This window comes from Balaenoptera acutorostrata, chromosome 6 (assembly GCF_949987535.1).
Source record: "Balaenoptera acutorostrata chromosome 6, mBalAcu1.1, whole genome shotgun sequence".
Taxonomy (NCBI): domain Eukaryota; kingdom Metazoa; phylum Chordata; class Mammalia; order Artiodactyla; family Balaenopteridae; genus Balaenoptera; species Balaenoptera acutorostrata.
In genome coordinates, this window is record NC_080069.1 from 78,591,087 (window position 1) to 78,617,123 (window position 26,037).

The 26,037-nt window shown below is 35.6% G+C and overlaps 1 protein-coding gene across 1 annotated transcript; it reads left to right on the top strand.

Annotated features, from left to right (window-relative positions):
• The first annotated feature begins 6,737 nt into the window (after nt 1-6,737).
• On the top strand, nt 6,738-24,665 carry ANXA1 (annexin A1). The gene is made up of 13 exons (XM_007182272.2): nt 6,738-6,911; nt 13,664-13,740; nt 13,835-13,943; nt 14,460-14,554; nt 15,399-15,512; nt 15,952-16,042; nt 17,638-17,717; nt 17,910-17,966; nt 19,525-19,618; nt 20,488-20,583; nt 21,715-21,773; nt 23,183-23,305; nt 24,323-24,665. The coding sequence occupies exons 2-13, from the start codon at nt 13,675-13,677 to the stop codon at nt 24,377-24,379; spliced, it is 1,041 nt and encodes a 346-aa protein (XP_007182334.1). The 5' UTR covers nt 6,738-6,911; nt 13,664-13,674; the 3' UTR covers nt 24,380-24,665.
• The last annotated feature ends 1,372 nt before the right edge of the window (nt 24,666-26,037 follow it).

The window sequence follows — 26,037 nt, forward strand, 5'->3', positions numbered from 1 at the left end:
ATTCTCTTTTGTTAGGCTAATATTGAGAGGAATGGGGATACCATATTCAAGGATTAAAAAAGACTTGTGAAACATTAAGTTACTAATCCTAGCATGATCCTGCTGGTAGGAGTGTAAGAATTGACCCACCAAATTACTCACTCATTTTCCTAAGTCACACAGTAATAGATACTAAGCCACCATTGAATTTGAGTTTCTGTTTTATCTACGATTTCTCACCCAGAAAAGAAAATGTAGAGAGGCAGAGATATAATATCTTAGTACAAATATGTTAGCTCTTTTTGTTTGGTAGCTATTGGAATTACAACATGAGGATAGGAGAAATATAATATTTCTTTAAGTTATAAATTAGATTAAATTTTACCTCAAAATTTACACCCTGAGACTAGCAGTAAATTTAATATCAGTGCATGTTTAGCACTTTCTCTCTTATCCTTGGGTCACACCAGAATGCAAGGTTTTGGGAAATCTAGTGAAATGAGAATGGGCACCACATTGTTCTTCATTCCAATGATCTCAATTGCTGATGACCAGGTCAATAGTGGGGACCTGCAGTAAGGCCACGAGACCATGGCAATTAGTGCTGACTTCTTTCATGTCCTATGCAGTCAGCCCCTGAAAGTCATGCCCTTTGGTGACTACGCTAACATGGAGGCATCTGAGCAGATTCAAGCACATTGTATGGTCTAGATGACCCAAAGCTCTCGTGTTCCTCCCAGGACTGAGAATTGCAACCACCTCTTAGGTCAGACCAATTACTTTGTGCATGTGGTGGTGTGTGTGTGTGTGTGTGTGTGTGTGTGTGTATAAGTAAATTTATTTCAATTTAAAATATTTTTTAAAAAACTAAAATAGATAAGTTTTGCCTGTCTGTGAACATTGTGTAAAGAACTTGAATATATAAATAATTCCTACAAATCAGTGAGAAATAAGCAGATGACCCATTAGAAAAATGGACCAAAAACTTGAACTGGAGTCTAAGAAAGAACATATCCAATGTTCACCATATATGTTACAGGGTGTTCAACCTCATTAGTCACTGAAGAAAAGCAAATTAAAACTCCAAGGTAATACCACTCATAACACCAGAATTGTTACAAAGAAAAAAGCAATAGCAAATATTGACAAGGATAAGGAAAGACTGGATTTTTCATTTACTGCTGTTTGGGAGTGTAACTTCCACAGCTTTGGAGAACTGTGTGGCAGTATTGACTAAAGTAGAATGTATGCAAACCCCATGACCTAGTAAAAGTACCAGAAGATATGTATAAGAATGTTTGTAGTAGCACAGTTTGTAGTAGCCAGAAATTAGAAACATTCCAATATTTGACTAGAGAAAAATGGATAAATAAATTGTGATATATTTTTACAAAGGAATGCCATACAGCAAGGAGAATAGTGAAAAGACAATAATACATACAATAATAATGTACACAATAATACTGATGAATCTCATAAATATAAGTTTGACTAAAAATGTCAGACGCAATGTCAGATTCCATTATCACATACAATTTTGAAATTTTTAAACATATGGAAAGTTACAGAGAAGGCTATAAAAACACCTTTGTATCTAACACTCGAGTTTAACAAATGTTACTTTCTTCAGAATGCTTTTTTAAAAATAAATAAAAAGATATAAGTATGGTGAAAAATGCATACCCTATGTCACTTACGTTTCTTTCTCCTCAGGGTTAACCTTTATCTGGATTAGTAAGTATCCTTCTCAATCATGCTGTTATAATTTTATTTCATATGTAAACAGTTCTACAACATATACTTTTGTTTTGATGTTTAAAATTTTTTCCTAAGTGATATCATACTTATCCTTTGCCACTGCTCTTTTTGGACAACATTAGGTTTTTAGGATGTATTCATGCCTTCATCTCTCTCTCTCTCTCTCTCTCTCTCTCTATATATATATATATATATATAATTCATTCATATTATATCTCTTTCATATCCATTTCTTGATTATGGATAATTGAGTTTTCAATTTTTTGATAATACAAGCAATACTTTGATTTTCATATGTATACATGACTCATGATATAATTGCATTCTCTACATTATATAATTAGGTACACACAATATTTGCTACCTTGCTTGGGTATATTCACTTTAGTAGTCACCTTCAGTCTTTGTGAGACCTTAAATACAACATTCAGTTGGAATACATTTATATCTTTACACCATACACTCTACACACATGCACACACATAACACTCTAAGCCAAGGTTTCACAAAATAATAGTTACCTTATAATATGTGAAACATGCTGATAGTTTCCTCATTGTTCATTTCATTCTATTCTACTCCTTTCTATTTTATTTTGTTTTATTTTATTTTTTTACTGTTGGTCAATACATAGTAAATAAACTTCCTAATTCACTAATGATTTTGATTTAACAGTTGAAACATATTGCTCCAGATGTGTCTGGACCTTCAAAACAAACAAAAAAAAATTGTCTTACTTTGGCTTGACCCTTACGAGAAACTAAGGGAATTATTTTCCTTCAAAAGTCCATGGGGAGGAGGAACCAAGATGGCGGAGTAGAAGGAGGTGCTCTCACTCCCTCTTGCGAGAACTCCAGAATCACAACTAGCTTCTGGACAATCATCGACAGGAAGACACTGGAACTCACCAAAAAAGATACCCCACATCCAAAGACAAAGGAGAGCCACAATGAGATGGTAAGAGGGGCGCAATCACAGTAAAATCAAATCCCATAATTGCCAGGTGGGTGACTCACAGGATGGAGAACACTTATACCATAGAAGTCCACCCACTGGAGTGAAGGTTCTGAGCCCCACATCAGGCATCCCAACCTGGGGGTCTGGCAACTGGAGGAGGAATTCCTAGAGAATCAGACTCTGAAGCCTAGTGGGAATTGATTGCAGGACTTTGACAGGACTGGGGGAAACAGAGACTCCACCCTTGGAGGGCACACACAAAGTAGTGTGCACATTGGGACCCAGGAGAAGGAGCAGTGACCCCAGGGGAGACTGAACCAGACCTACCTGCTAGTGTTGGAGGGTCTCCTGCAGAGGAGGGGTGTGGCTGTGGCTCACCTTGGGGACAAGGACACTGGCAGCAGAAGTTTTGGGAAGTAATCCTTGGCGTGAATCCTCCCAGAGTCTGTCATTAGCCCCACCAAAGAGCCCAGGTAGGCTCCAGTGTTGTGTTGCCTCAGGCCAAACAACCAACAGGAAGGGAACCCAGCCCCACCCATCAACAGTCAAGCGGATTAAAGTTTTACTGAGCTCTGCCCACCAGAGCGACACCCAGCTCTACCCACCACCAGTCCCTCCCATCAGGAAACTTGCATGAGCCTCTTAGATAGCCTCATCCAACAGAGGTCAGACAGCAGAAGCAAGAAGAACTACAGTCCTGCAGCCTGTGGAATGAAAACCACATTCACAGAAAGATAGACAAGATGAAAAGGCAGAGGTCTATGTACCAGATGAAGGAACAAGATAAAACGACAGAAAAACAACTAAATGAAGTGGAGATAGGCAGCCTTCCAGAAAAAGAATTCAGAATAATGATAGTGAAGATGATCCAGGACCTTGGAAAAAGAATGGAGGCAAAGATTGAGAAGATGCAAGAAATGTTTAACAAAGACCTAGAAGAGTTAAAGAACAAACAAACAAAGATGAACAATACAATAACTGAAATGAAAACTACAGTAGAAGGAATCAATAGCAGAATAACTGAGGCAGAAGAACGGATAAGTGACCTGGAAGACAGAATGATGGAATTCACTGCTGTGGAACAGAATAAAGAAAAAAGAATGAAAAGAAATGAAGACAGCCTAAGAGACCTCTGGGACAACATTAAACGCAGCAACATTCGCATTATAGGGGTCCCAGAAGGAGAAGAGAGAGAGAAAGGACCTGAGAAAATATTTGAAGAGACTGTAGTCAAAAACTTCCCTAACATGGGAAAGGAAATAGCCACCCAAGCCCAGGAAGCACAGAGAGTCCCATACAGGATAAACCCAAGGGGAAACATGCCGAGACACATAGTAATCAAATTGGCAAAAATTAAAGACAAAGAAAAATTATTGAAAGCAGCAAGGGAAAAATGAAAAATAACATACAAGGGAACTCCCATAAGGTTAACAGCTGATTTCTCAGCAGAAACTCTACAAGCCAGAAGGGAGTGGCATGATATACTTAAAGTGATGAAAGGGAAGAACCTACAACCAAGATTACTCTACCCAACAAGGATCCCATTCAGATTCGATGGAGAAATCAAAAGCTTTACAGACAAGCAAAAGCTAAGAGAATTCAGCACCACCAAACCAGCTCTACAACAAATGCTAAAGCAACTTCTCTAAGTGGGAAACACAAGAGAAGAAAAGGACCTACAAAAACAAACCCAAAACAATTAAGAAAATGGTAACAGGAACATACATATCGATAATTACCTTAAATGTGAATGGATTAAATGTGCCAACCAAAAGACACAGGCTGGCTGAATGGATACAAAAACAAGACCCATATATATGCTGTCTACAAGAGACCCACTTCAGACCTAGGGACACATTCAGACTGAAAGTGAGGGGATGGAAAAAGATATTCCATGCAAATGGAAATCAAAAGAAAGCTGGAGTAGCTATACTCATATCAGATAAAATAGACTTTAAAATAAAGAATGTTACAAGAGACAAGGAAGGACACTACATAATGATCAAGGGATCAATCCAAGAAGTAGATATAACAATTATAAATATATATGCACCCAACATAGGAGCACCTCAGTACATAAAGCAACTGCTAACAGCTCTAAAAGAGGAAATTGACAGTAACACAATAATAGTGGGGGACTTTAACACCTCACTTACACCAATGGACAGATCACCCAAAATGAGAATAAATAAGGAAACAGAAGCTTTAAATGGCACAATAGACCAGATAGATTTAATTGATATTTATAGGACATTCCATCCAAAAACAACAGATTACACTTTCTTCTCAGGTGCACATGGAACATTCTCCAGGATAGATCACATCTTGGGTCACAAATCAAGCCTCAGTAAATTTAAGAAAATTGAAATCATATCAAGCATCTTTTCTGACCACAATGCTATGAGATTAGAAATGAATTACAGGGAAAAAAACGTAAAAAACACAAACACATGGAAGCTAAACAATACGTTGCTAAATAACCAAGAGATCACTGAAGAAATCAAAGAGGAAATCAAAAAACACCTACAGACAAATGACAATGAAAACACGACGATCCAAAACCTATGGGACGCAGCAAAAGCAGTTCTAAGAGGGAAGTTTATAGCTATACAAGCCTACCTCAAGAAACAAGAAAAATCTCAAGTAAACAATCTAACCTTACACCTAAAGCAATTAGAGAAAGAAGAACAAACAAAACCCAAAGTTAGCAGAAGGAAAGAAACCATAAAGATCAGAGCAGAAATAAATAAAATAGAAACAATAGCAAATATCAGTAAAACTAAAAGCAGGTTCTTTGAGAAGATAAACAAAATTGATATACCATTAGCCAGACTCATCAAGAAAAAGAGGGAGAGGACTCAAATCAATAAAACTAGAAATGAAAAAGGAGAAGTTACAACAGACACTGCAGAAATACAAAGCATCCTAAGAGACTACTACAAGCAACTCTATGCCAATAAAATGGACAACCTGGAAGAAATGGACAAATTCTTAGAAAGGTATAACCTTCCAAGACTGAACCAGGAAGAAACAGAAATTATGAACAGACCAATCACAAGTAATGAAATTGAAACTGTGATTAAAAGTCTTCCAACAAACAAAAGTCCAGGACCAGATGGCTTCACAGGTGAATTCTATCAAACAATTAGAGAAGAGCTAACACCCATCCTTCTCAAACTCTTCCAAGAAATTGCAGAGGAAGGAAAACTCTCAAACTCATTCTATGAGGCCACCATCACCCTGATACCAAAACCAGGCAAAGATACTACAAAAAAGAAAATTACAGACCAATATCACTGATGAATATAGATGCAAAAATCCTCAACAAAATACTAGCGTGCAGGCTTTCTCTAGTTGCAGCGAGTGGGGCTACTCTTTGTTGCGGTGCACGGGCTTCTCATTGCGGTGGCTTCTCTTGTTGTGGAGCATGGGCTCTAGGGCGTGTGGGCTTCAGTAGTTGTGGCTCGCGGGCTCTAGAGTGCAGGCTCAGTAGTTGTGGCACAGGATCTTAGTTGCTCCGTGGCATGTGGGATCTTCCCGGACCAGGGCTCGAACCCGTGTCCCTGCATTGGCAGGATGATTCTTAACCACTGTACCACTAGGGAAGTCCCTATTATTTCTTAATTTCTTAATTATTATTTCTTATTGTCATAAGAATTCTAGTAAGTAGGCAGCCTAGAAAATATTATCCCTATTTCACAAAAGTTGAAACAAATTCAGGGAAGTTAAATATGTCCCCAAGATCACATAGTAATTAGTGATGAAGCTGGGACTTAACCAAAGGGGGTTTTATTTTGTTTTAAAGTTTATGATTTTTCATTTCACAATTCATTTGACTAAAAAAGTATGCCAATCATTGGTATCAGGATTGAGGCGGATAGTACTGCATACTTGAAAATCTCTTGCATTCTACTCCCCTGTAAAAAAAACAGTGCAAACTAAAGAGGGAAAAATATCTGTACTTCCGTTTTTTTTCCTTTGTGCCGTCAGCTCTGAGTTGGTTTAGTGAGTAATTTTGCAAGACTTGCTTCACTTTGTTTTGAGCAAGACTGAACCCAGTATTTCAAACAAAAGGCAGCCCGTTACTAACTTCTGGTTGCTAGGTGTGGCCTCCTTTCAAATTCTATAAAATCAGAAGCCCAAGTTTCCACTTCCAGCGTGAGCCATTCAGAGAAGAATCTCTCTTTAGGTCTTTGGACAGAGGCGGAAAAAAAAAGGTAAGTCTTGGTTTTACTTTTAGGTAGTTTTGGCTGTTCTGAAAACTTTTCCCATTACAGTGTTTAATGTTACTTCTGTGTAATTTATGGCTAGCTGCACTTACACCTTTGATAAATCTTTCTGTAAAATTACACTGGCTATTTATATTTTAGGAATCACAAATTGCAATGTTTTATTTTTACTTAGTTAAGAAATACAATTTTAAAAACAAGGAAACTTTGCTTAATACTGGCTTATTGTACTGTTGGTGAGTTACCATGGAAAAGAAGGAAAGAATGTGTTTTTTCCTACAAGTTATGAGTCTCCAAGAGCTGTGTAAGCTTTACGTGGAAATCATGATGGATGGTGGGTGTTTGTGGGGAGCCAGGCCAGAAGACCCCAGACATAGGTTTCAGGGATCTATCTCAAAATAGCAGGACTTAAATAATTTATTTTTTCTTTTGTAAAACAAAACAAAACAAAAAAAATAGATTCAGACCTCATAGTGACAATTATGCCTTTTGTAATCAACATTTTGAAATTAACGTTATGTTCACTCATGCAGTGTAGATAAATAAGAGGATCCACTTATTAGTCCTTTCATTTAGAGAGGGTGTGGGCACATTCTTTTTCCTGTGGTCTCTGTGTCATAGACAGGCTTTTCAAGTGCTGATTTGAAAACCTAAGGGGAAAGGAAGTATTTCCCGGGTGGTGTCAGATAAGTTATCTCTTGGGAACGCCTGTACGGCCCTCTAAAAATATTCCACTTAGTAGCATCTTGATTGCTGTGAGCTAATGGCCATAAAACTCCTTAGGAAAGCAAAAAGCATATCTAAAGTAGAGTTTTTACTGGTGTTGGATATATGTGCAAAAGTGAGAGATTTTGAATCCTAACCATATATTTGGCTATTGTTTATTACACATGTTCCTTCAAGAATTTTTTCTTAGCTCATTCCGAATGTTAAGTTAAATGACGTAACATATGATTTTTAGTGCTAGTTAATGAAAAAAGGTGTGCTTTTTCTTGCCTTGTTTGTGTCTAAAATTATGTATAGACCTTGAAAAAGTAATATTCTCCCCTGCTTGCAGGAATGTATTTTGGTAGGCACATTGCAAAACGATTCAAATGTGGTAAAATGCTGGTTTCATAATTTCCAAATGGCCTCTTCTCCAGAAGTTATGTTAACCACCCTATAGCCCCAGGCTCAACCACATCTGGCAGATATCTGACATTTGATGGATGTTGACAAAACTGTTAATAATAATATTATTAAGAAACCAGCTAGAGTTTCATGGTTAATAAATACTTTTTCAGTCAAAAGATCTGCAAAGATTGTTTTCTATTGATGTTAGCTTGCTGAGCTGGTTCTTAATCCTCTCTAGACCCATTAATTGATGACATATTTAAAACCATGGACCTATTATTTTTCAGTGATAAACCAAAAGCTGTTTTTTCAGTAAATGATTTCCTCTTTCCTTAAAATGGGAGAGATTTTTATCAGAAAGATCAGAACAGATACAATTTATATAATACCTTCATTCATTATGCTAATTTTCTCCACCTCCATCTGCTTGAGGTGAAATTTAAGACTGGCACTTCAGAGCTATAATGAATCTTAGCTACTGTGTATTTCAACACTCTTATTTTTATAAATGGAGACCCTCTCCCCCACTGCCGAGAAGTTAAATGTTTTCTTGAGGGCAAACAGCCAGCTAAAGAGAGTCAAAGTAGGGCTCAGAACTCCTCAGTTCTTATTTTTACATCCTATAGTTGTGGATAGAAAATATTTGTTAAATTAGTATAGATATTTTTCCTGAATAATTAGCACTGATACAATATTTGTTCATTCAATAATGCTTATTAGCATACTAAGTACAAAGCATTCTGCCAGGGATTAGAGGTTCATAATGAATGGTAGGTTATCACTGCCCCCAAGGAATGCTGCTATAAATATAGATAAGTAAATAGAAAGTGATAATGCAGAACAATAGGGACAAGTGTAGGAGTAAAGGCAGGATGCTTTGGGAGCACACAGAAGGTCGGTCACTCACCTCAGTGCTGGACCAAGGAAGGCCTCTTGGAGGATGTCATGATGTGTAGGCTGAGTCCTCACCAAGAAGCATCATTTAGGCAAAGGGAATTGGACATGGAGTTTGAAACAGAATTCCAGGCAAAGGGAACACCCTACTCAAAAGTCTAGAAGCAAAACATTCATGAGACTACCTTTCATTAAGTGGCTCTTCGTAAGTCATGCCGTTGTACAGACTAATTGCGTTTTCTCAAACGAGTAGGTGTGGGAAAGACTTGTGAAACATATATTCGAGGGAAAAAACTATGCACAAGCCAAAGCACTGACAAATAAACTCCCTCGGGCCGGGGTGAAACCTGCCACAGTCTCCATGGGTTAACTGTGAATGAATTTGATTCTTAAGTGTAAGCTATTAAAAATAACATTGATCTTGTCATCGTCTTTTTGGTCACTAGTTTAAAAGCGTATACAATATTTTGGACTCAGAAGGCATGGATTTATGTATGCCTTGATGCTTGCCACTAGTATCTAGAAAACTGCCAGAAGAAATTACACTTTGTTTACCCAGGTAGAAAATGGGAATAATGATGTTGTCCTCTGCGAGGATCAAATTTCTGCTGCTGTCTTTGCAGAACTCTGATCTTTCTCACTTGTCTCGAGGAAGGCATGATAGACCACAAAACTCAGTTTCCTCTGTCAGAAATTCTGGAAGTAGCCTTTCATGAAGCTGACAGAGATAGAAATTGTGGTTTTTAAAGTTATTGAAAACTGTTCTTCTGTAATAATTTCAAACCTTCAGAAGAGTTGCAAGAATACTGCGCAGAATCACCATATACTTATTACCCAGGTTCCCCAAGTGTTAACCTTTCACCACATTTGCTTTATCATTAATTCTTCCCTTTCCCCCTTCCACCCTCTCTATATAGTTATTTTTTTCTGTATCATTTGAAAGAACACTGCAGCTATGATGTCCCTATGTCTCTAGATACTTCAACCATAGTGCAGTTTAAAAAAATCAGGAAATTAACTTTCATACAATAAGCCTTTGTTTTCTCAAACTGTCCAGTTGGTACAATTGCTAATGTACCATTTCTGGAATCCCTTTCTCTTACATTTAGTAAGCATGGCTCCTTCTCTGTCTAACATCTTCTTATGCATATTTACCTTCTTTAATTTCTTGCTGAATGAGAGGAAGAGAGCTCTCTTACGACACATAAAAAAAATGTTAATCCCTAAAAAGTTACCCATTTTTTCATAGATGAATGAGATTGGTAGGCAGTGCATGTTCACAGATGATTAATTAGAAGAACTCTGGAATATTATTAATTTCCATATAGGTCAGCCTATGTATAAATGGTCAATTTCATCTTCAAATTAGATGATGTTAAGGACTGAGATAAACTTGGTTTCAGAGCTCATTGGTAGCCAGATTAAATATATATTGAGCCAAGGAAAATTAATAAAATAAGCTCTTAAGTACCTAGTACATGTTCTAAACATTGCAACTAAAAAGAAAGATGGAAAAAATAAAACCTGTTGTGAACTCAGAGGGTTATTAAATTTTTTTTTTTTTACTGTGCAATTCTACTTCATAGACTAGATCATTCTCTGAATAGTAAAAATATATGACAAATATTTGTATAGCATGTGGCAATCTATAAAACATGTTTGCATGTTTGTGATTTATTTATAGGTAAGAAATCTTACCTTCAAATTACTGAATGGGTTTAATCAAGTACAAAATGCTGGTTTTCATGCAGAGGTTAGGTATTGAACACACAGAATGGTTTAGCAATACAATCTGAGCAAAATATTTTTGCTGTGGTATTTGTAAGGTGTGTTGCAACTATTCAAGGTTCTGTTAAAACATGCAGCTGCGTTTGAGCACTTAACTAGCAGTACGTGATCGAAACTATTTCCTTGAGGGTTTGTACATCCTGCCACAATCCTTGTGTCTTTAAGCTTTGCTGAGAGCTAGTGGATCTTATTTGGCTGAATTGAGATTCCATTTTCCTCTAATTGCTTTCCTGAGTAGGTTCTATTCAGGTTGCTTGACCATATTCCAGATCATACCTTCAGGCCATCCAAATGGCTTCAGACTAAAATCGAGGAACACAGAGGATATGTCACAAAGCTGTCTCCTCTATGGATACTATTGTGTCAAACAAATTATTCAACCCCTTTGTTTTTGTTATTTTGTATTAAGTAATTAATAGAGCAATATCATTTTCTAGGCTTTCTCAAGTTTTTTTTTAAGAAATTGATGCATTATGTAAGCATTTTTAAGTGAAAAAATTGTGAAGTAAAGTTTCCATAAAATTTATTTTGAAGTTGTGAGGCTCATTTTTTAAATTACCTTTGACAAGATCCTTAATCTCTTCTTTGATCTCTTCTGAAGTTTTTCTTTTCTAATTGAAAAGAGTGGAAATATTGGAACACATATTTCTATACTTGAGGGAAAAGTACTTTGCTAAGTGACCGATCATATCACTCATTTTGAGGATTCTACTTCATAAAGGGCATGGATGTGATGATAGAAATGGACATTTTAAATACCTGAAACCTTGCCAGAGATTGCAAGAAGTTTTGGATATGCCAATTAAGAGGAAAATGGCACTCCATGTGCCAACAGCAATTGCACCAGATTATAGTAAAATAGGAACTAAAACCTTGCGCAAAATTGTACACCATGACTTTACCTCAGGAAATAACTTTAAATTTATCAGTTGCTTGTGGGGAAGAGATTGAGTGCACAATATATTGGTTCTTCTCACAGATGACACAACAGTAATTTGAGCAATCCCCATGATAATTAAGTGGAGATAGTTTCTGCTTTGGATATTATTTCTCTCGTTACTTATTATTTAATCTCATTACTTGCAACTACAGCCATTTTTCAGCAGGTGTGGACTGAAATACTTTGTCTGAACATGCCATTAAGGAATCAGGTTATGGGTTTTACTCCTCATGAGTCATTTAGCTTCATAGCAAGAATTTAAAACTGCCAAGATGGGCTTCCCTGGTGGCGCAGTGGTTGAGAATCTGCCTGCCAATACAGGGGACACGGGTTCGAGCCCTGGTCTGGGAAGATCCCACATGCCGCGGAGCAACTGGGCCCGTGAGCCACAACTACTGAGCCTGCGCGTCTGGAGCCTGTGCCCCGCAACGGGAGGGGCCGTGATAGTGAAAGGCCCGCGCACCGCGATGAAGAGTGGTCCCCGCTTGCCGCAACTAGAGAAAGCCCTCGCACGAACCGAAGACCCAACGCAGCCAAAAATAAATAAATAAATAAATAAATAAATAAAGTAGCTATAAAATTTTAAAAAAAAAACAAAAAACTGCCAAGATTATCCTTCCAACCTCCTTCAGATGTACTCATGATAGCTGTCTCCAGAGAAATAAACATAAGGGTATGGAGAGATAGATCAGTGTAGACCTGGAGCTTGAGCTCCTAAAAAAAAATCCCTAGACAAAAAGGATCATTGATGGCTTCTTTTGTAGATAACTCAGAGAATGCATTAATTTTTAACATACTTCAGGTTTTAAAAATATACAGTTTTATTAAATAAAAATATTGCTGAACCACGACAGCAAGTCAGGCAATTTTCTTTAAGATAGAGTTTTCCAAAAGAGGGCATGCATGGTGCAATTTCACTCTAATGAATCCTGTTAGAGCAAGGCACCTGCTATAAAATAATCCTTTTCTGGGTTTTTTATGTTGGGTAAAAAAACACATGTAGGACTAGTATTTAGACAGCTCAAATAGGAAGAAATGTGAATGTAGTGATTACTCCAGACACTGAAATAATTTTATACCACGGAATGGAAAAGAAAACTGAATTATTTCGGGGAGAAATATCACCTGAATATCTTTCTATAGAGTTTTGAGTCTGAATCCACTCCCGCAGATTAGTCATAGATTATTTTACCTTATAAATGTCAGTATTATGCTCTTTCTCTACCCATTACTTTTGTTCAAGTCCTCATTAATCCTGCATAGATTCTCCCACAACTTACTAAATGGTCTCTAATCTTCCCTCTTGCTCATCTCCTAGCCATTCTCTATGATACAGGATGACCTTTCTGAAATATAACTTTCTTTTTAAAAAAATCCATTAATGTTATCCAAACCTTTGGAAATATATTTAAACTTTTAAATTGGGGCTTCTGTTAACATTTCTTGCTCTAGTAAACTTCTTTCAACTTCCCAAATATGACAAGTTTCTCTCTGTTTTGTTCTCTTTAACTTTTCTGCTAATCTCAACTATTCGCAAGAGAGGCTCAGGTCACCAAGAACTTCCTCTAAGAATTGTTCTTAGCTTTTGAATTTTCTTAGGGAGAGCACACACTGGCTTCAAGTTCTTTGAGCCAAGGGATGTTTCAATGTTTTTGCGCCCTCAGTGCTTGGCATACAGTGGGTGGTCTGTAAATTTAGAGCAGTGAAGTGAAACTCCAGCTCCTCTCTTCAGCCTATATGCTTACTTATAGAAGTCATCTGATCCCTAAGGTGAGGGCTGAATATGCTGAGAAAGAGCTACGTTTCTGAGGCTATGGGTTTCTGTTCAAGGGCAGTAGACTCTCTGTTAAAAAAACCCAAATCTAGCATTTTAGGATGATCCTAAGAGTAATCCTGGAAAGTAAAGGCAAGGCTGCTCTATGTCTTGTGTATGTAAGGGAGTGGAGTGGTGTGTATGTGTGGTGGGTTTGTGGTTTGTAAACGCATCGACCTGTTTTCTTTTCAGATCCTTCAAAAATGGCAATGGTAACTGAATTCCTCAAGCAGGCCTGGTTTATTGACAATGAAGAGCAGGAATACATTGTAAGTCAAGTGACAATAAAATAACTTAGTTAAATATTAAAATAGAAACTAATGTAAGTGAATGGACAGTAATTTATTTCTCTCTCATCCACAGAAAGCTGTGAAAGGATCCAAAGGTGGTCCTGGGTCATCAGTGAGCCCCTGTCCTAGCTTTGATCCATGCTCAGATGTCGAGGCCTTGCATAAAGCAATCACAGCTAAAGGTAATTCTGTCTCCCCAAAACAGTCCCCTCCTAGACATTTCAGAATGGCTACTAAAAAACAGACATGTGCAATTTAAAGAGTCTTTTGTTTTGAAGATAAAAAGATTTCCTTGTCAACGAAGATATATTTCCTTTCTCAGCACTTGGGAAATTTTGGTCAAATCGGTAGAATATCTGCTTCTACAACAGATATGCTCACAAAGCCCATTTCTAACAGGCTCAATGCTGAAGTCAACACCTCTGCTCACACTTAGGGTTTGAACTAGGAAACAAACACTGCACCACTGAGGGCCAGGAACAATTTCTTCCTCCTTTCTCATTCAAGTGAATGGAATGTCATCCCAAGTGCTTCTATTTGATATGCAGTATCGCATCCATATCCCAGTCTGGTAAAATTTGTACTTCTTAGTTTTGTTAAGAACTTCCTTTGAAGGATCTTGATAATGAACCATTTTATGTCGGTTATTGATGATGAAGAAAATTGATTTTAGAAGTCTAGGGGCCCTTTATTTCCAGGTGTGGATGAAGCAACCATCATTGAAATTCTAACTAAGAGAAACAATGCCCAGCGTCAGCAGATCAAAGCAGCCTATCTCCAGGAAAAAGGAAAGGTAGGTTGGAGTGGTTAATTGAGATAATTAATTTCAGTCATATTTATGTTTAAATATAGATTTTGAAGCACAGTTGCCTAGTTCTGTCAGTCTCTAACCACTGTTCTTCCATTACAACTAAGATTACCGTATTTATCCTCTTGGTTGCAATGTAATCAATTCTAGCAAATTTCCTGGTTTTATATATCGTTTTGTCACCTTGATTCTTTGCACATGTCATGTGGTGTTCCGTACTGGAGACAAGCCTTTAACTTGAACATAACAGACATCAAGATTACTATTGGCAATAAGAAATATGTTCTGATTGAAATGTGTCTTCTGCTAAAACTTAAACTGAACTGTTTAATGTCTGAATGTAAAGTTTATACATATACTTCTATTTTAAAAGTAAGCTTTATATTTTTATACAAAAAATGGGTAATTTGTTTAAGGAGGTACAGTTAGAAAACTATTTGATGTCTGATTATAGTGCTTATTTGAACAGTGCAAATCCCAATGGTTGGAAAAGTTATTAATACATTACTTTTAAAGTATTCTTACTACTGTTTCTGTTAATACACAACCCCTATCTTTTGAGCTTTGTGATTTCTTCCCTGTATAAAGGATTGAGTACCCTGTCCTTTAAGAAAGTATCAATGAATTCAGTAAATTTCATTCTAATCACTCTAGATCTAAAAGATTAAGATATTAAATATCAGGAACCCTTTTCTATGTAAAGGGAAGGAGCTCTAAAAAATGGTTGGGTTTAGGACTCAGTAAGACTATCTAAAGATCAGGTAACACCACATTACTGTATCATCCTGCATGTTATTTACTAGAAGGTTATAACATCTCCTTGTTATAGCCCCTGGATGAAGCTCTGAAGAAAGCCCTCACAGGTCACCTTGAGGAAGTTGCTTTGGCTCTGTTGAAAACTCCAGCCCGCTTTGATGCTGATGAGCTCCATGCTGCCATGAAGGTAAATCATCTAATTTAAGCAAAACTCCTTTCCTCAAGAGAATGTCTGATCCACTTACGCCTCTTACTGTATTCTCAACAACTAGTACAGGGCCGTCAATCAGTGGTTATAAAATGAATAAGTGAATGAATAAATAAATGAATCAATAAATGTTGGTGTTAACAACTATGTTATTTCCACTATCTTCATGATGTTATTATATATCATAGATCTCTCTTTTTACGTATTTGCCCAAAATATTGGCTTTAAACCCATTTTGTTTTTAGAGCACTATAATAGATAGACCTTATTGTAATTATTAAATATTGTGGATATTTACTAAATACTGTGAGAAATTTACTAAATGTCAGATTCGAACAAATTTTGGGACACAAAAACTAGTTGATATTCTTGAATGAAGATTTTTCTACATTTCTTTTATTCTTCTTTTTCAATTCAGTGCTTTGGAACTGATGAAGACACTCTGAATGAAATTTTGGCATCAAGAACTAACACAGAAATCAGAGAAATTAACAGAGTCTATAGAGAAGGTAAGTTTTAATGTCCAACAACCCAAGTGCCTTAGTCGGAAAGGAAATCTGATATACTTCAAAAAAAATTGAGTGGGGATGTTAATTATGGGGACTTTGGAAACTACATATTAACATATTTCTTCATTGTTTATCACATGTCTACCGCATGCACATACTGTTACCAGACACATTAGAGCTGCTGGGGTGCAGATAAGGGACACAATTGTCTCAGCCCTCATCAAGTTTGCACTTTAATAAAAAGTGTCCCTTTGGGACAAATGGCCACATATTATTGCAGTGGAAAACTCAATTCAAAGCACTGAATTTAAAGAATTTCCTAAAAACATTTCATATCTTTCTGAGGTTTATTTCATAAAAATGTCCTGTTGTCTTCCATTTTGAAAAGGTAACAGCAACAACAACAAAACACCCCAAACATTTGTCCTTGAAAAAGTACAGAGCTTGGTGCTTATAATTCTCTGATGGAAACTAACTTTACCATTATGAGCATAAATGACTCACTTACTCTCAACGTCCAGATAGATCCATGGGGATGAAAGACCAGCAGTGGCTCATGTTATCTATTCAGTGAACCATCTCATTTCAGTGGTATGCTCAACACTATAAAGAGTATCTGCAAGTGGGTCCTGGGCAGTGCTGGGTCTTTACTATTTTCCTTTTCTAGTTTCCTAAGCCCCCAGCTTTTTTGTTTTCCCAGCTTAACATGTAGCACCACAGAGGATATTTCTGCTTGATTTTAATACCAAACATAGAGAATACAATAGCCCTTGTGTATTATTTTCACAGCAGTCTAATAAAGGAACCAGAATAAGGAAGCTTTTAACCTCATTTTCTGCAATTCATACCTCATTATCAATATTTATCTTAAATCCATTTATCAGTGATAACCATCAAGAGGGGCATTATTATTAGTTTTTTTCTTTGATAAAACATAGTTTACAAAGGTAAATATCCATAAATTATTCCCAACGTATAGTTCAATGACAGCTTATTAAATTGTTCTGTCTTCTAGTGAATTATAAATTCAGTTAATTTTTTGCTAATACGGCATTATTTTGCAAGTTAAGTATGGGTGTTTAACAAAGAAAAGTTTTACATCTATATCTAAGGTAGACGGGTATACATACACATATACATGCATAACTAAAATATATTACATATAAGATATTTATCATTTTTAAAGTAAATAAATACTCTGTGTTCAAGCAAGTTCCTCTGGTTTATTCTTTTAAATAACTGTTCTATTCACCTCATTGCTTAAATTCTGGTATATTTTATTTCAGAATTAGTTATTTAATAATGTACACCTATGCAATTTATTCTCGTTAGCAAAAGCTTTAGGGCTATAGCTTTTCACAGTATTATCTAAATTGTTTTAGTTGCCTTATAGGAAATAAATTTGATGATCAAAAATTCTGCTTGCTCTGATTCCTCTATTTTTATTAAAAAATGATAATATTTGAAATGTGTCCCATAAGTCATTGAACACTTGGCATTGCAAATTGTGAGCCAATATAGAGATGTCGGGTATTATTATTATCACCATTACTTATCACTAGTTTAATACAAAATATACTTTTCTTATTTCTCAGAACTGAAGAGAGATCTGGCTAAAGACATCATCTCAGACACATCTGGAGATTATAAGACGGCTTTGCTTTCCCTTGCTAAGGTATAACTCAAATAGTTCAGGAAATGCCTCTTCTTTTATGAAAAGTAAAATCTTAGAGTTCGTCTCTCTAGAAATGAGCAATTCATTCCTTTTCCCGCAAAGAATATTATTCATCTGATTTTAAGGGAATTAAGTTAATCATGTGATTACATGCTAGAAAACCACTTAACGAAAGAATGGGATATTTTTCAGGGTGACCGATGTGAGGAGCTTGCCGTAAAGGACGACTTGGTTGATACGGATGCCAGGGTAAGCAAGTACTCACAAATACTCCTAGAATCCACTTTCCTACTTCAAATAGGTCCTACCTGAGGTGAGGTACCACTTGAGGGCCTCTACGTGAAAGCAGATCTGAGATCCTCCAAAAGGACAACGGTACCTAATGTCCATTCCCTGAAAGATGCCTACCTTCCTGCATTCAAGCGGTCAAAGAGAGGAAATGTGGTCTTTATGTTTTCAGTAGATTGCACTATTCATGAAGCTGGAGAGGAATGAGAGAGAACAATGAGAATTTGATTTGTTATTCCCAAGAATTGTTTTGTTGAGAAAACAGAATTTTTATTTTACCAGGTATAAGAAAGTAAAGTGGAAAGAATAAGCACATCTAATATTCTTTTAACAGTGAACATTGGTTTAGAGGTGTAAGTTTATATTGTAAAAGTAATATTGTAATGACATTAAAATTATAACATTTATATACTTTCAAGCATATTGTTATATATAGTGTCAGCAAGGTTGCTTGTTATTTATACATCAATCCATTGGCAACATTAGAAAAACTGTGTCATTTTAGGGCCTGGAATTTTTGTTAAAAAAAAAAAAAGACAGCTATTATTTACATATGCCTTCCTCATGGGATAGTATTCTCTACAAATTCATCACAGTGAGTTAGTAAGAATGGAAACTTATTTGATCACCTCCACTCACTGTACCAGTACATTATCCTGCACATAATAAGCATTTATTAACTTTTGTTGAATGAATGCATATATGTCAGATGTTTGCTTGGAAAGTCCAGAATAACTTCTTATGACCATTGGAAATTTGACCATTTTAATAGAAATTGTGCAATCATACTAAAGAACCAAAGTTAGCATTTGAATAGTTGCCCATAGTAAGAAATTACTCTTATTTGCTTCTGGTATTTCTGAATTTGCTTTCCATTTTAAGGCTATCAAGGCTCTTAGATGTATATTTATGGCAGCTACATGGATTAGTGTGACCCAGGAAGAGGATGGTAATTAACATTTCAAAGTTAATAGAGCATGTTTGTGACAATAAGGCAGGGATTATCTTTTTCATTTGCAAAAGAGGAAAATCTGTAGTTTAATAAGGTGAAACTATTTATCTAAGATTACAGAGCTATTAAGTGGCACAGTCAGAATTTGAATCCAGAAATTCTAACATCAAAATTCAAGATCTAGGTAATGGTTGAATTATTGACTTACCAGTACCATTTGCTGAAAACTACTTTGAACAATTAAAAATAAAATTAAAAATTAGACAGTCCCTTGGAGTTGCCTTGATACAGAGTGCAATCTTAAAGCAATTTAATTTAACAAACATTTATTCTGCAAACATATATTCAGTCTCTAGGGTTCGCAAGGCGCCTTGAGAGATACTGTGGAAAATACTTGACAAAATAGGGTTCCCATCTTTAAGGAACTTATAATCTTAGCATTGCCTACTCTGATTGTATTGGACACAAAGCAGCTACTGCCTCCAAAATCTTTGAAGAGATCTAACGTTCTTGTGCAGATAGCAAGTCAGCAGATAGTCAAGTGTTTGTTTTTGTGTTTCTTGACAGGCCTTATATGAAGCAGGAGAAAGAAGAAAAGGGACAGATGTTAATGTATTTATCACCATTCTTACCACCAGAAGCTATCCCCATCTTTGCAGAGGTAAGAAGAAAACAAATGTTTCCTGGGATTGTTTATAGAAGATGCAGGGGTTTTTTTTAGGACAAGTAAGAGAAAGGAAAGAGAGAAATCTTAATCATTGTCACTCTGATACCAAATGGATGCAGTGTTCCTGACTCCTTCTTGCTATTTGTGCATTTGTCCAGCTTTGTACCACCACCATTTTATAGTATTTGAAACACATTTTATGACTTTGGCATGTAGAACATTAGTTTGTTATTTTTACTATTTCCTTTCCCTAAAATATTTGGAATACGTCTGACAACATATACACATACAACAGAACAAATGAAATTGCAATGAAGAAAAACAAAAAAAAACTCATGGCTAATTGAAGAAAAGAGTATCTAGATGCGGCAGAAACAAAAACCAAAAAAAGAGTTCTTGCCTTTGATCACAAGATTTAGCTCTTGACTTCTGGAAGTCAAGGCAAAGGGAAGGTCATGATGATTACCTAAAGTTTATTATTTGTATAACAGCACTCCGATTTCTAATGTTAAAATTAAGAGAAATCTACTACACAGATCTTTATATAAGGAAAGATCCATTTGTTATGACACTTATCTCTGATGTAGTGTTATGGCTGTCAATCACATGCCACTTCTAATAAATGTCAATATTTGCAAAAATTTCCCCAAAATATACAGAAGCACCAAAATAACCATGTAAGTTACATTCCTCAGAGAAAATGATGTATCCAAAATATGCTCAGTTGAATAATTAGCTTTAAAATGTGTTTTTTGAAGTTCAGTCCTCCTAAGGAATACTTTGACTCAGTTGCCCTGATTTTGCTCAAGTTTGCTAAAGAATAGGATATTTTGTACATCTCTTAGTTTAAATTTAATATTCAGTGTTTCAGAAGTACTCCAAGTACAGCAAGCATGACATGAGCAAAGTTCTGGACCTGGAGTTGAAAGGTGACATCGAGAAATGCCTCACAGTTATTGGTATGTAGTCCTGGAGGAGGAAGAGTTTTCTAACTTGAAATTGCATTGTCAATGCTGTCCCATAATTTACAAAACAAAATATAACAAAACAAAACAAAAACGCAGATGTAATTTATATTTCAAATAGAGGCAACATGTAAGATAACGGCAATAAATATTTAGCTAAAGTTATACAATGGCCTTGTTAGTAATAACAGATATTATTTCCTTTTTTAAAAAGATGGGCAGGTTGACAATACTTACTGAGCACCTACTTATACTACCATGCAATACACCAGGCTGGGCATGGCACAAAGGAAAGTCAAAATGGTCATTAAGAGCGTAGGATTTGGAATTAAATAAATGCAGATCCACATTCTGGTCTGTCACTTGCTAATTGAGTAATCTTGGGCAAGTCCAAAGGATTTGATTCAGTAGGTCTCTGGTGGCTTCTGAAAAGGTCTTCAGAAGAAAAGGATTTTAAAGGTTTCCCATTTTGTTCAGATGACCAGTCAAGGTTTGGAAACCTGCATTTTAAAGCAGTGCTTCTCAAACATTAATGTGCGCATGAATCCCTTGGGAATCTTGTTAAAATGCAGATTCTAATTCAGTAGGTCTGGGGTGGGGCCTGGATTCTGCATTTCTAACAAGCTCTTAGTTGATGCCAATTCTTTTGGTCCATAGACCACACTTTGAGTATCAAGGTAGAGAATCATACTAATTGACACATCTGTTAGTATTTTATAGTATTTGGCAGCTGCCTTATATTTTAAGACTGTCCTGTTCCACTTAAAATTTTTTTCTTATTACAACATGAAAAACTATTTCTTCCATGCCAGCATGACCTTTAACACCTACTAGCTTCCCTGTTTCCATGAAGAGTATACTCAAGATAGCATGAAATACTGAAGTTGCTATTGGGTAGATTTAAGATAATAGGAAAAAAGTGATGCTGTCAGAGGACAGAATATTCAAAGTCACCATCTAGAGAATAGCTTCTTATAAGCCAAATATCCCATATTGGTAGGAGGTGTAAGGAACAGGGATGGAGAATAGAATCTTACTTGCAAAACTCTGTATTCTTGTTTCTGTCACATGCATCTTTCTTTTTTTGGTGGTAAATATGTCAACTAAAATATACCTCTCTTGCAGTGAAGTGTGTCACAAGCAAATCAATTTTCTTTGCTGAGAAGCTTCATCAGGCCATGAAGGTAACTTTCGACATATGTGATTTGCTTAGGGAAAAAAAAATTATGGTGTATGGAAAGAAGAACAGAAAACCTCATATTGTTTGAAAATTACACTTATTTTAATATCTTTCCATTAAAAAGAATTACTTTTCCATCCAATGCAAGAGGTAATATACTTCCTTATTAGAATAAAATTCTCTGTTAGATTTGTTGTGTTCTTTTATAGGTAAGATAGTAAGGTGAACTTGAATGCAATTTGTAGATTACTCATGATTTAAATAAAACTTCAGTCAGCAGAGGAAGGGTGATATACTTCCTCTTTTAATGTATGATTTTAGTAACCTACTTCTGTTAAAGTTGTAAGTTGCACAATCTCCCCCTTTCTAAGCTTCATTTATCTTTTTTATTATTCTTCCATGCCATTGCTTTATATGTCATTCTAAGGTTTTTAAATTTTGTTCTAAGATCACTGAAGTGGAAGGTGTTATTAAGATGTATTTGAGATACCTTAACCACTTCACTTTAACTTTATCGTTTAGCATGCATCTTATTATATAGATGTCACCTCCATGCTTGTATTGTGACAAGTTATGAAATTGTCTTTTTTTTCCTTTGTCACTCCAAAATAAGGAAGTCTTCAGAGAGCGATCAACTATTCAATTAATAGGAAAGAGTCCCTATGAAGTGATAGGCATTGTGCTACTAGGTATCAATAGTAGGCAGTACAGTCCCTGACCCCATGCCTGCTGTTATCTAGTGAGGTAATTAGATGGGTAACAATGAATACCTAGTATTGTAAAAGAGCAGAAGAGGGGCCTGTGCCCCAGACTTTGGAAATCAATGCAGCCTTGCTGTCAGCTAAACTAAGACCTGATATTTGAAAAGGAATTAGCCAGAGGAGAGCAGAAGTGGATGAGATGAAGGGATAAAGCAAGACTGGTCCAGGAGGAGGAGATATCATGTCTCTTTCAGGATAGTAAACATAATTAGAGTGATGGTGCATGGTGGAAGAAGTTGTAGAATTAGGCAGGGCGTTGTAAGCCCAGATAAAATGATTGGTTTTCATCCTAAAAGCAGCAGAAGGCCATTGAAGGGTTTTAAATAGATGAATGGGAAGATCAGATTTATAATTTAGAAAGTTTACTTCATTTGTAATTATTGAATAGTTTAGACAGAGGAAAGACTGGGTGGTAGAAGACCAATTAGGAGGTTATGAAAGCTCTTATATATGCTGCTGATATCACAGTTTGGTTTGTGTCATTTTATTACCACTTGTGTAAAGTGTGTGTGTGTATTTTAATGTGGTGATGGTTTCTCCATAGAAACTATATAGGTGAGCAAAAGAGCTTCCCATTCAAACCCATATCCTGCCTTATTAAGAGTATATGCTCCGAACATGAGGGACACTTAGCATCATTTGTTTTGGACAGGGTATTGGAGCTCGTCACAAGACACTGATCAGGATTATGGTTTCCCGTTCTGAAATCGACATGAATGACATCAAAGCATGCTATCAGAAGTTGTATGGCATCTCTCTCTGCCAAGCCATCCTGGTATGTTGTGATTTTCATAATGCTAACCCCACAAATGACAATACTTTCACAACTTCTTCAAAGAGAAAGGCTGACTTAAATTTCATATGTAAGATTAATTTCTTATATTAAGATACAGGGACTTCCCTGGCGGTCCAGTGGTTAAGACTCTGCACTTCTACTGCAGGGGGTGTGGGTTTGATCCCTGGTCAGGCAACTAAGATCCTGCATGCCATGTGGTACAGCCAAAATATAAAAATTTTTTAAAAAGATACATAATTTAAAGTAAACTGAACTTTCACTGGTAAAATCTACTAGTGAGTTCTATAATGAAAGACTCTGCAAATTTTTCAGTGGTCATGGAAACAGTTTCCCATACATACATTTAGCAATCAAAATATTTTAGTAGAAAGATAGAATGATTTATATAATGATTTATGATCAACGAATATTGATCAGAGGATTTGAAACTTTTTATTCTAACTTTTTCCTTAATTTTGTCATATGTGAAATATATAAAATACATGCTCAAGTTAAGAAGTAAAAAAAGACAAGTCAAGGGGTTTTGAACTTAATGAAAGATAAGTGACTGTTTAAACTCAATTTGGCATTTATATTGGATAACTAAAATCTACCAAGAAAAAGTGAGAATATCATGGGCTTATAACTTTCACTCTGGTTGAGCAAGTCAGAGGTGATACGAAATTATATTGTGTTATACTTAATTCTCTGTGGTATTTCATTCTTGGAAAATAATGGCTCTAATATATAACATGATCAATTCAGAGAAGTTTGCAATCTGAATTTTGAAAGCTATTGCTTTTCATATAATAATTAAAATATCAGTTATCTTCTATATGCATTATATTATTTAATTAAATAAGTGATATTCTTATCCAAGATCCTAGAAAATAGATGTACTGTGATGTATGTTCTACAACTGTTAAGTCTAATACAGTAATTATTCTACAATTTAAAAATACCTCTCTTGATTATGGTTTCAGGTAGCATTAAGTATACTTTATTTTTTATCAACAGGATGCAACCAAGGGAGATTATGAAAAAATCCTGGTGTCTCTCTGTGGAGGAGACTAAACATTCCTATGATGGTCTCAAGCTTTTTGATCAGAAGACTTATTAACCATATCTTTCCATTCCATATCATAGATTTAAATAGGAAAGTTTCTTCAACAGGAATATAGTCTAGTAACTCCTTCCTGAAAAGTATAGCCTATAAATCATTTTTTATTCAACTCTATATAATAGAGATAAGTTTTTAAAAAATATATTTACTCCAAATTATAAAACCCCATAAAGAGGTTGTTCTAGTAACATTGCTTGAGAAAGATGTTTATGTCACAGAAAATAAAATGATTTTACAGGACAATTGGTGTGTCATTGGTTCTTCTATTCTGATTTTCTTTTGTGTGTAATGCAGTTGTTTAATTTGATATCAAGGGACAGGAGCCTGAATTCTAAATTATAATCCTCTCATGAAATAGATTTTACATATTAAACAAAATAAAATATTCACAGAGTTAGAAAATGAACTTCATACATTTTACCATCTGGGTACAGATTATTGAAAGAGTATCTTTGTATAATAATGGATTTATTGCATCAGCATTGTAACAATTGGATATTCTGCTATATTTCATGAACCAGTATAAAGATGAAATAGCAACAGCAATAAAAATTCCTCACTTTTTAAAAAATGGTAGTTGCATATTTTCTAAGAGACTATCAAACTGCTTTCCAGAGTGGCTGTACCATTTTACTTTCCCATCATAAATGTATGAGTAATCTAGTTTCTCCACAACCTCACTAGCATTTGATATTGTCACTATTTTGTATTTTGGCATTGTTTATTTTTTATTGTTGACTTTTGAGAATTCCTTATATATTCTACATATTAGTCCTTTGTCAAATATGTGGTTTGCAAATATTTTCTCAGTCTATAGCTTGTATTCTTATCTTCTTAATAGAGAAAGACTTCTCAGAGGAAACATTTCAAGTTTTAATGAGATTCAATTTTTCAATTTTTCCTTTCATTGATTTTGCTTTTGGTGTCTCATCTACAGACTCTTTACCTAACCTTTGGTCCTGAAGATTTTCTCCTATTTTTCCTAAAAGTTTTATAGTTTTCCGTTTTACATTTCAGTTTGTGATCCATTTTGAATTAATTTTTGTGTAAAGTGTGAGATCATACCTTGGTCAAAATTCTTTTTTTTTTTTTTTTGCTTATGACTATTCAGTTGCTCTCATACCATTTGCTGAAAAGGTAGTTTTTCTTCCATTGAATTGCTTTTGCACGTTCGTAAAAAAAAAAAAAAAAATCAGTTATTTTCCTCTGAGAGTATTCTTACCACATAGGTGGTAATTTAATTTATCCATTCCCAAAAGAATTGAGTTGGGTATTTGAATTTCTGACTATTCTCACCTTCATTCACCTGACTGTAGCTTTATTTTCCTTAATTACTGTCCTTCACTTTCCTCCATGGACACCTGTCCCATGCATCTTAGGGAACAACCATGATGACTTGGCCCATAACGTATTAGCCAAACTGAGGCTGACAGATATGCTGCTTATTACAGCACTGATTTTTTTAGTTCTATTGTTATTATACATGACACCTTCCTTGTGTGCTGGATTGAGAAGGAGAAGTACCTGAGTGGGAAATCAGAGGGAACCTGGGGCTGGTTCATTGAGACAGGATGGATTTATCCAGATATGTTTGTTATCACTGTTCTAA